This window comes from Nematolebias whitei, chromosome 18 (assembly GCF_014905685.2).
Source record: "Nematolebias whitei isolate Nwh7 chromosome 18, NemWhi1, whole genome shotgun sequence".
Taxonomy (NCBI): domain Eukaryota; kingdom Metazoa; phylum Chordata; class Actinopteri; order Cyprinodontiformes; family Rivulidae; genus Nematolebias; species Nematolebias whitei.
This window is the reverse complement of record NC_056515.1, coordinates 27,215,475-27,226,142: the sequence shown is the minus strand read 5'-3', so window position 1 is coordinate 27,226,142 and position 10,668 is coordinate 27,215,475. Positions and strand designations below refer to the sequence as shown.

The 10,668-nt window shown below is 37.9% G+C and overlaps 1 protein-coding gene across 1 annotated transcript in view; it reads left to right on the top strand.

Moving 5' to 3' along the window:
* Nucleotides 1-6,965, top strand: part of traf2b (Tnf receptor-associated factor 2b) — an 11,648-nt gene extending 4,683 nt beyond the window's left edge. Inside the window, exons 3-11 of the mRNA XM_037692378.1 lie at nucleotides 726-804; nucleotides 977-1,075; nucleotides 2,719-2,880; nucleotides 2,969-3,043; nucleotides 3,522-3,596; nucleotides 5,574-5,786; nucleotides 5,865-6,168; nucleotides 6,429-6,577; nucleotides 6,664-6,965. Of these exons, the coding sequence (XP_037548306.1) occupies nucleotides 726-804; nucleotides 977-1,075; nucleotides 2,719-2,880; nucleotides 2,969-3,043; nucleotides 3,522-3,596; nucleotides 5,574-5,786; nucleotides 5,865-6,168; nucleotides 6,429-6,577; nucleotides 6,664-6,882 (1,375 nt within the window). The 3' untranslated portion in view covers nucleotides 6,883-6,965. The remainder of the gene's footprint in view (nucleotides 1-725; nucleotides 805-976; nucleotides 1,076-2,718; nucleotides 2,881-2,968; nucleotides 3,044-3,521; nucleotides 3,597-5,573; nucleotides 5,787-5,864; nucleotides 6,169-6,428; nucleotides 6,578-6,663) is intronic.
* Nucleotides 6,966-10,668: the final 3,703 nt, after the last annotated feature.

Below are 10,668 nucleotides of genomic sequence, written 5' to 3'. Positions count from 1 at the left end.
TTGTGAAAATTTACAAATTTGCACTGTTCAAGTGTTGTCATTGTGTTAAAGAGTAAATGTCATGAATAAATTTGACATTAAACGTAATCCAAGTTGAAGTGTTGCATCATTTTCAGCTCCCTTTTTGGCATTTGGCAGCAGACTAAACTGACAAAGACCGTGCAGAATAATGTGGTATTTCAATTCCACAGCAGAGAAAGCTATCTATGTAAGTAGGTCTAGGAAAAACAATATATGTATTTGTATCAGTTATCGGCCAAATAAGTTTTAACATATCGGATATCGGCAAAAACTCCAATATCGTGCATCGTTTTTTCAGTGTAAAATATACAATTCTTGAAAAATATGCACAGAATCGAATTGTTGAAAAATCCATGAATTTCTTGAACGTTTAAACCTTAATCCTCAAAGTGTTTACAACAGCTAAAAACACTTGTGAACCTTCTGTTTTATGCGTGTGTGTTGTAAATCTCTGAGGAAAGTTTTTCACCTGATTGGGGGGAAAAAAGCAACATCTCCCCATGATTTCTTCATGTGACAGTTCCACATATCTCTGTGTTCGTGTGCTGTGCTTACCACTTATTTGCCTTTGAACTTCCCAAACTTAATAGATTTAGTCTTCTTTACTTCTTTAGGGATGCTACGTCTGTCTTTCCCTTCTGTTGCCTCATTTAATCAACTTACTCTGTGATCTGTTAACAAAAAGCTGCTGTTTTGTTTATTAGCTCTGGGCCAAAGCCTTGTGAAGCCTGTCGACAAGAGGAGATCTACGAAGAACCCATATCTATTCTGAACAGTAACGAGGTGAGTATTAAACTGTTATTTTGGAAACAGAGAACCACCCCATACTCGTTTAAAGAATTACGTAAATCCAGTCTGATCACAGTTTGAGGGGGGTTTCCACCACTGAACAATATCTTGTGAGTACAATTAGTGTCTTTATGTGCTGAACTCTTTGTTCTCCGTCTCCCACCAGGCATTCCCAGATAATGCTGCTGGTCGAGAAATAGCGAGTCTGCCAGCCAGGTGTTTGAACCAGGGATGCAGCTGGACAGGATCTATAAAAGAATATGAGGTGGTTAACTTTAGCTTTTCTTTTCACGTGAGCTCAAAAAGCTAAATTTCCTTCATACAAAACAGCATTTGGTACTTTTTGTGCTGCATGTCGGTGTGACCTTGACGGATGCATCTTTCAGATTCTTATGTCATGGGTCAACAATGTGATTGCTGTTTTCATGCAGTGCTTTGCAGCCAATGTCAGGGAAACAGGAAGTGAAACCAAACATGCGGTCTGGAAAGTCCCTCTGTATTTAACTCGCCTATCACCAGTGGAAAGTACCAGAATGAGAAAAGTTGTTTCATTGTGAGTGGGGAGTTAAACTATAGATCTAATCAAAAACATTTAAAGATAATGAAACTTATCATCTATATGAAATAGAAAGAAAATTAGATTACTGAAATGGTAGAAAAACTCAGATTATAGCAGTCCTGTGTTGCTGAATGAGCACTTCTGTTTTTATTTATACATTAAATGTTGGGCTCATTGTTAAGTTTGTTTATGAAGACATCACAGAGCTACAGCAGTTCTGTGTAATGGGAGTCCGCAGTAAATTTGGTTGTGTTTTACTGGGATTACAATCTCGTTTACAGGTGGAATTATGCGGAAAATATTTAAATGATGTGTTGGCAGGATATCTGTTTAAATGGGGACACTGTTTTGGAGGATGAGAATATTTTGCACGATTTGTAACGAGATCTGTGACGTCCTTGTTTGAACTTCCTCAAAGAAGCATGTGCTGTGGGTCAGAATACGCCACAATTGATTCAAATTGTTTAAAAATGTTTACTTTGCTGTATGATACGCCCATGTTTCTCTGATCACTTTATGTCACCATCGTCTGTAAACGCGCGCTGCTCATAGCTAGCCGTATCCACCCGATTCAAGTTCTTGCTAAACTGAGAAAAAAAAGGGCTAATCATGATGATCGGGTGTAGCCAGCGACTGTTGGAGGATTCAAATAACCTTCAGTTGTGTGGTGCAAGATTTTCCAGTGTAGCAAGTTTAAAAACAAATCATGCAAACTGAAACAACATACCTGAACCTTTCCCTCTGCGGTTCCACGCGGTTGTTAGCGCTCATTGTGAAAGCAAAAAAAAACAACTTCCTGCTCGATAGGCCCCGCCTCTAAAACCTGCCCTTCTCTTTTAGAGGGAGTTTTGAATTGAAAGTCTGAACTTGTTTAGCTCGTTAAACGCTGTAAAGTTTTTTTTCTTTTCCAAGCATTGATCTTTTTAAAGTCTCAGTTCTGCTTTTGTGTTTTTATTTTCCCCCATTTAGGTTACTGGTACATTAATATTATATCAAACGTTACACAGTCCAATGAACGCAGCTGCTTTAAGTCAAATGTTTGAACACCATCGAAATACAAAAAAAAACACTAATTGCTTTGAATAAAGTGAAACCAAAAACCTGTTTTTAATGTAGATGCAAACAATCCCTGTACCGCACCCACAGCCATTCACACATTGTTAAAAAGCTTTTCAAAAACTCACAAAAATATAAAAATATCCGGTTCAATAATCTTCAAAGCATGACTAAAGAACACCATTAGACCTCTCATTATCTCTTGTAAGAGTGAAAGAATAGCAAACATATTTTGTCTGCGTGAGAACGGTTCAACATTAAGTTGCATTTATTTTCTTGTTTCTTTTTCTCAGACTCAACACGAAGGTCGCTGTGAGTTCGAGCGGGTGCAGTGCGAGGCCTGCCAAGCCTCCATCCTCCTGAAGGACAAGGACAGACACAGCGAGCGGGAATGCGAGGAAAGGACTCTGAACTGCAAATACTGCAAAGTGACGTTCAACTTCAAAGACATTAAAGTGAGTGATGCAGGACGGCGTGCAGCGAAGCGCTTGTTGGTTGCGTTGACAGAAACGTGAAATAAGATTCTGCTTTGAAACATTTCAGGCCCACGATGAGATCTGCGTGAAGTTTCCTTTACAATGCAAAGACTGTGGCAAAAAGAAGATCCCAAGAGAAAAGGTTTGAGCTGTTTCACAATTTTTAGTAGATTTTAAATATTTTTAGCTATTGTCGAAGCTATATGTAAACAATACACATAAATATTGGACAGAACAACAAACGTGTCATAAAACTAATACCAAATTCATTAACAAATAGTCAAACTTACTAGGAAATCTAAAAATTCTCCTAACTTAGTTTTTTTTTTTACTATAAGGCGCATTAAGCGAAACAAAACAGATAAGTCAAACTTTATTCAACTCATTCACAGTAACTCAACATTGTTCGGTTGTACCAGTTCGAGGTCAATAAGCACAACCAGAATGAATACACAAGGTTCACGGTGGATTTTTGAGAAAATTTAAATGTGCCTTATAGTCCGAGAAATACGGTAGTCAGTTTCTTTCTGATGAAGTGTCTTGCTGACGCTCTTTCACTATCATTTTGAGTTGATGCTTCTTGAACTCTAAAACTTTCTTTTTGTCCACTTCACTTTCAGTTCGGTGAGCACATGAAGTCCTGCCCCAAGTCCAAGAGCTCCTGTCCGTTCAGTGACGTGGGCTGCAAGTCTGTGGTATGTTCAACAAGAGAATACAAATAATTACGTGTTTGCTGTGGAAGTTTTACACAACAATTGGAAAACTTTACTTTTTTTTTGTGAGTATTTTTCAAGTACTGTTTGAAAACTTTTTTTTGACCACTGTGCACGTGGCGGTTATTAATTTACAGTGGGCGGGGCACAGTTTGAAAAACATGTGATGTCATGTGTGCAAACACCAATCAGAGTTTAGAAAGAGTTTAAATCAAAACACAACTCTGCAAACGGTTTTAACCACTCCTAATGGTGTAATTAGCTTCCAGGAAGCCAGACCCTGGTCATTTTTTTTAAACTGCTTGTGATTAATTGTTCTTTGGGCATTAAAAAAAAAAAGACTTTCAGTGTGTGTTTTTTTGTTTGTTTTTTTTCCTTTGAACTTGGGCTTCTTTAAAATTAAAATAAATAAATAAGTTTTAAAAAAAAAAAGCTGCTAAAGTCTAAAGAAAAAACTTTGAAAGACCCTCAGAAAGCACGAAAGACTAATAATCAAGACCGTTTTAAAATATTACAAGAATGTCTGGCTTCTTTAAATCACATTAGAAGAAATGTTGTTTATTTGTCGTACGCAGGTTAACACAAGGTCAACACAAGGTCAACAATGCAATGTAATGTTCAGGATGAGAAGAACCGATTAAAAAAAAACAAAAAAAAAAAAAAAAGAAATACTAAAGCATGCAATAAGGGTACAAAATAAACTACCAAAAAGTGAGAAATAAATGTATTTACAAGGTCCAAAAGAAATATCGTAAACAACAACATGATGGAATATAACAGAGCAAGTAGGATGAATTGGTATAAATATCACAGGTAGCTTAAATTAGATAAATAATGAATGACTCAAGACTTTTGCACCATATGGCATGTTGCTGATTGAAATGTCATGATGTTCTCTTGCTTGATACTAAAAAAAAACCTCACAATGGTACAGTTTCAGTGAAGCTGATTAGCTGGAAGTTAAACTTAACATACCTTATTTTTTTGGATTATAAGGCGCATTAAGCGAAACAAAACAGATAAGTAAAACTTTATTCAGCTCATTCACAGTAATCGCATAAAATCGGTTCGAGGTCAGTAAGCACAGCCAGGATTCATACATAAGGCTCACTGTCGATTTTTGAGAAACATTAAAGGATTTTAAGTGTGCCTTTATAGTCTGAAAAATATGTTGCATAAAATGGTGTTTTTTGATGCACCAGACTTGTAGAACAGTTCTTTATTTAACTTTATACCAGATCCTTTAGAACATTTAAATACTGTTTGCAAACATAATTTGTGGCCTGTTTCCAGATAATAATATTACAGTAGTCCCTCTCTACTTCACGGTTCGTTTATTGCAGATTCACTCTACCACGGTTTTTCAAAATAAGATTGGACATGATCAACCAACTGATGGATGAGCCACACAAATGGCATGTAATTTTTATTTAAAATAAATTATTTTAAATTATTTTGCACCTTTGTGCAGCCCTTACTGCAGGATAAACTTCCTCCTGCAGCTGATTAGCTGTTGTCCATGTAGAGCTGAGAAGTGGGCGTGGCCAAGAGCGCTTGCAGGTGGCAAAGAGCCGACGAGGCGAGGCTGAAATCATGACGTGCTCTTTTAGAGCGTTTAGAAACATTGTTTAGAATGTTGCAAGAGTGTGGGAAGGGTTTAAAACACAATAAACTACTACTTACTACTTGTAATATTCCTACTTTGTGGTTTTTCACTTATCGCTGGGCTTCAGGGTGCGGATCCCTCGCTACAAACGAGGGACTACTGTATTTTCTTTCATAGTATCAAAGCATAATTTGGGAAAATTAAAAAAAAAACTTTTACATTTTGTTTGGTTGATATTTTATTGGTTATGATGGCTAAATGTCTTTCTTGGTTATTAAATAGAACAAAACATGGCCTGTTTACTTGACTGAGCTGCTTTTAAGAGATTTTTTTCATTAAATTTTTTTTCTCAGATTGAGAACGGGAAAATTATTGAACATGAGCACAGCAGCACCATGGAGCACTTGCGTCTGCTGCTGCCTATGGTTCTGTCCATGACCTCTACTCGCCCAGAGACTTCTGGATCTGGAGAGTGGCAGGAAGACTCGGGTCTGGGTCTGTACAGAGCTCCTGATGAGGGGAGTGGGGCTGCAGCCCCCACACACTCTGTGGACCTGGAGAAAAAAGTGAGCCTCTTTTCTGTGTTACTCACTGCTGATATTAGAGTTTCACGTTTAGTCATAAACGTTCCTGTTCTCCGACAGGTGGGCGCTTTGGAGAACATCGTGTGCGTCCTGAACCGAGAAGTGGAGCGCAGCTCCGTCACTCTGGAGGCTTTTGCCCACCAGCATCGTTTAGACCAGGAAAAGATAGAAAACCTGTCAAACAGAGTGCGGCAGCTCGAGCGGACGGTGACCATGAGAGACTTGCAGCTGTCTGAAACCGAACAGCTGCTGCGGGAGCTGCAGCACTGCACCTACGACGGTGTGTTTGTGTGGAAAATCACGGACTTCTCACGCCGCAGGCAGGACGCCGTGGCGAGTCGAGCGCCTGCTATGTTCTCACCAGGTAAAATGAGACAGAATCACCTCGCTTTTGAGTTTTAAAGGTGATGATTGTGTAAGTGGGGTATCAATGACCTCAGCAAAAGAATATGAGAGAATCTGATCGCGTTTGGGGAGTGTGGTTAGTATGATGTTACAACTTGGCGTGCAGCGCAGGGAGATTCCAGTCCAGCTCAGTGTTGTTCTTTTGGGTGTGTACATGTCACGTCTATATTTAACAGGGTTTTGTTTTTATTATATCTTTCATTTTTGCTTCTTTTGCAGCATTTTACTCTAGTAAGTATGGCTACAAAATGTGTCTCAGGCTGTATCTGAACGGCGATGGGACAGGACGGGGCACACACCTGTCGCTGTTCTTCGTGGTCATGAGGGGCAAATGTGATGCTCTGCTGAAATGGCCCTTCAGTCAGAAGGTACTAAAATTTACCATCGGCGTTGATCCACAGAGCGAACGTTGAAAACGAGCTCATATTTCCTCCTTCCTCTGTTCTCGTCTTAGGTGACGCTCATGCTCCTGGATCAGAACAACAGGGAGCACATTATCGATGCGTTCCGCCCCGACGTCACCTCCACCTCCTTCCAGCGGCCGATCAGTGAGATGAACATCGCCAGCGGCTGCCCTCTCTTCTGTCCTCTGCCTAAACTGGCTGGCAAGAGCCCTTATCTGAGAGATGACACCATATTCATCAAAGCTATTGTAGACCTCACAGGCTTATAGGGTGCAAACTGTGGAAGTTGCACCAAAATATTGAAACATTTACTAAAAACCTGAATATTTAATAGATTTATTCACATATATAAGCAAAGATAAGATTGCTATAGTAGTAAACTAAAGTAATACATTATACGACTATATAAATATATATATAATTGTTTAAAATAATATGAACCATTTTGGTTCGCAGCTATGTCACTCTTGTGAGAACTGAGATAAACAATAACTATAACTTATTATAAAATATAATTTTATACAGTTACAATTAATATAAGAACCTAGCTGTGCTTTATGTTGTTTTTCCCGTGTGAAAACAAAAAGCAAGTGCTTTACTTTTTCATAAAGCTACAAGTTAATTCCGTTTAAACATGAAGACGTCGCTTAAAGAGTGCAAATAAAAAAAAAAATATTTTCAACAAATAAATCTGCTAATTGTTTTATTGTTTAAAAAAAAAAAAAAAGTATTCCACAAAAACCCACAATTTGGTGAAATTGTTCACTTTTATAAATGAGTGAGTTTACGACGGCATCTGCTGCACGTTATTAATCAAAAGCTTCATTATCAGGAGCTGAACTGACCAAACTTATAAAAAAAAACATAACTCCGATTTGTCCCGTTTTTTATTTAAAAGACAGAAGCAGACTAGGCTTATTTATAAACACACAAATTATCCTTTAAAACTTTATTACTGCACTAAAATTAACGCACTGTGGAAAGTTTATAATTTACCATAGTCGATTATAATAAAATACTGTGTTCAGTTAAATTACTGTATTCATTATTATACAAACTATATGATGTATATTCACCTCCATGTAACGTGTGTTTTTATTTATTTAAATACAAACATGTTAGTGTGAAATGTAGAACGCAGTCATTTGGTTTAATATTGACCATCAGTATGAGATGCTTTTAATTATCTATAAATATATAACTAATGCAAGTTTAAAAAGTTTTTATTAATGTCGGGAGCTTTTAGTGTCTGTTTTAAATAAAACGTTAAAAACATGACAGTTCTGAGTTTGAAACATTTGTAATAATTATCAGATTCAGTTTAATTATTAATCATTTTGCTTTAAAATCTATTAAAAGCATACATTTTAAATATTTCTGGCGTGTTTGTTTCTTTACCAACTTTTGGCATTTTTAGTTTGAACAAATGATCAATTAAACAAACAGTAGTGTCGGTTAACGATTTGGTTTATGATGATTCGTACTGAACTTCCTCACATCTTATTAACTACTTATTAATAAGTATTAGTGCCGATTTTAAATCACCCTGGGATCTGCTTCCATGACATTTCTCAGCCACTTGTGAATGAGATCATTCCCCTCCATGGTCCTTGCATCTTGTAGCTCAGTACGATGATTTTATTTTAGGATGTTTCCTTGATAAGCTTTAACACTTTGCAGTAAATGAAAGTGCATCCTCTTGCACAGGAACTTGATAAAGTGAGTAAACGCCACATCACTGTGTCAACACGTTGGTTGATTGCTAAGTGTTTGCTTGTACCTTGAACACGGTGTACTGTTCCATTGCTTCATTACTGCAGAAATGCATGCTGGGGGAATACCCAACTGTGACACATAACCAGTTTTACTCATGCTGTAAATTTAATGCTTTTATGAAGTGATCGTATCTCGAAACCCCGTTACAATGGTCTTCGATTCGAATTCAAAGGTCAACCTAAAAGTTTTCTTCACTCCCCGTACGGTCTTTTCAGGCCTGCTGTGCGCTGGAAGCTTCTCTAAAGAGAGTGATTGTAAGTCAGAGGTGGGAATTACTGTAAAGTTGCACCACCGAAAATTAATTGCAGTACTGTAATTGGGAGGGAGCTGTGGGCTTAAAATAAATTACCATAAAACTGCACAATTAAAAGAATAATTATAATAAATTTGCTTTCTTATGTTAGTTATTCCATTCTACTGAAAGGGTCCAGATCTGGACTTTGGGACCCCTAACGTATTAGATATGAATTTACTTTTTAATAAAATAACCTGAAAATTTGAGTTTAGGCTTCGATTCATTTATTACAGACAAGTTATCCTGATGTCTCAGATTAGATTTTGGTTTTAAATGACTCAAAGTTTAAGAGCAACTTCATGTCCTGTGGCTGCTAAAAACGACCTATGGGGCATTTAAAAATCAAACCCTGATGCTGGCATAGTGTTTCATGTTCAGAACATTTTTATTCATGTTCAGAACGTTTTCTGTAGATGAGTCACGTTTTGGAGGTTTTGTTAACAATGAATGATTAGACTCCTCTCAGAGCTTTTGTGTAAACTTTTCTTTTTAAGTCTTACAAACGATGACATTCTAGGTTCTGAGTAACGTTCACAATTAACATCCTCTTTGTTTCATCTCACAGGTTTCTTGAAGCATCAAATGTACTTTTTGAGTCAGTGAACTGCTGAAGTTCAAGTTTAGCTCCTGCTTCATGACCGTTTTTGGACTTTTCGCCTCTTCGACTTCTTTTGGCTGACAGCCAACATTTTCAGCTTCTGCTGTAGTTGTATTAACGTTTGTTATTTTAATGGTACAAATGTAGCCAAATTTGACATGCGTCTTTGCCAAGTTAATATTTAGGCTATAGCAATTTAAAAAATATAATAATAATGTGGCCAAAGAGAGCAATCTGACTACAAAAATGCTGAGCACAAATCACAAAAACGTTAAACCAGCTGTAAAGCATGGTGGTGGAACTATTATACCTTGGTGGTAAATGTTCGAAGAGGTTGTTGAGCATTAAGGCTCATCGAAAAGTGGAACTCACAAGAGGATAACAATTGTACGCATATCAATTCAAAAATACTTTATTAATCCCAAAGGGAAATGAATTGTTGTAACTCATCCTGGTTTCATTAGAGTTGATCTAGATCATATGTGTCAAACTCAAGGCCCGGAGGCCAAATGTGGCCCTTGTTGACATCTTATCTGGCCCCCAAGATGATATGTGAAATGTAAAATACTTTTATCTCTTGAATTTTTTTCAGTAATCTTTGATTATGATGTTGGAAGCACAACAGAGAACATCAAATGAGATCAAACTCTTGTTGAGGAACCTGTTACCAAGAAAAGATGTTGGGTGTCTGATTTGAGTTCATGTAGATTCTGAAATTGGCCCCTAGTTTGAAAAAGGTTTTAATTTGGCCCCCTTTTGTAAGTGAATTTGACACCCCTGTTCTAGATGCTGATGGCTGTGGGCAGGAAGGCTGTCCCACAGTGGATCTGAAGAAACTGGCTGCAGATGTCGATCCGTCCACACAGACCCAGCAGACCTCTCGATCCTCTTGGGCAGCAGGACTGCCTGAATGGTGGTCAGAACTCCTCCCCGAGCGATGGCCATTTCTCCCAGCAGCCTGCCAAGCCCCTCGCCTGTGTGAACTTAACTGCAGGTGCCAGGAGATGATCTCGATCCTCCTGCTGTCACAAGCCGCGTTTCCCGCTACCTCCAAGATCTCTGATCAGGCGCTCGAGCACCGCCTCCAGGCAGACGGGAATGCATCCACGGCATCTCCTTTTCAACTCATTTGGAGTTGTAGTTGAGGTATTTTTGAGCTTCTTTTTTTTTTTCAACAAACCCTACAAGGAATGGCTCAAAAAAATGTTAAACAACTGATAATGCCAAGACTTGAAATGTGAATAAGAGAGAAGGGGTAAAAGATAAGAAGACCCTGAAACATTTTAAAATTTGACTTTAAAGTTTAAGGGTTACGTAATTACAATAGACGTACGAGACCTGTGGACACTGATGCAGAAAAGTTAAGACGTTCTACGGATTAAAGGA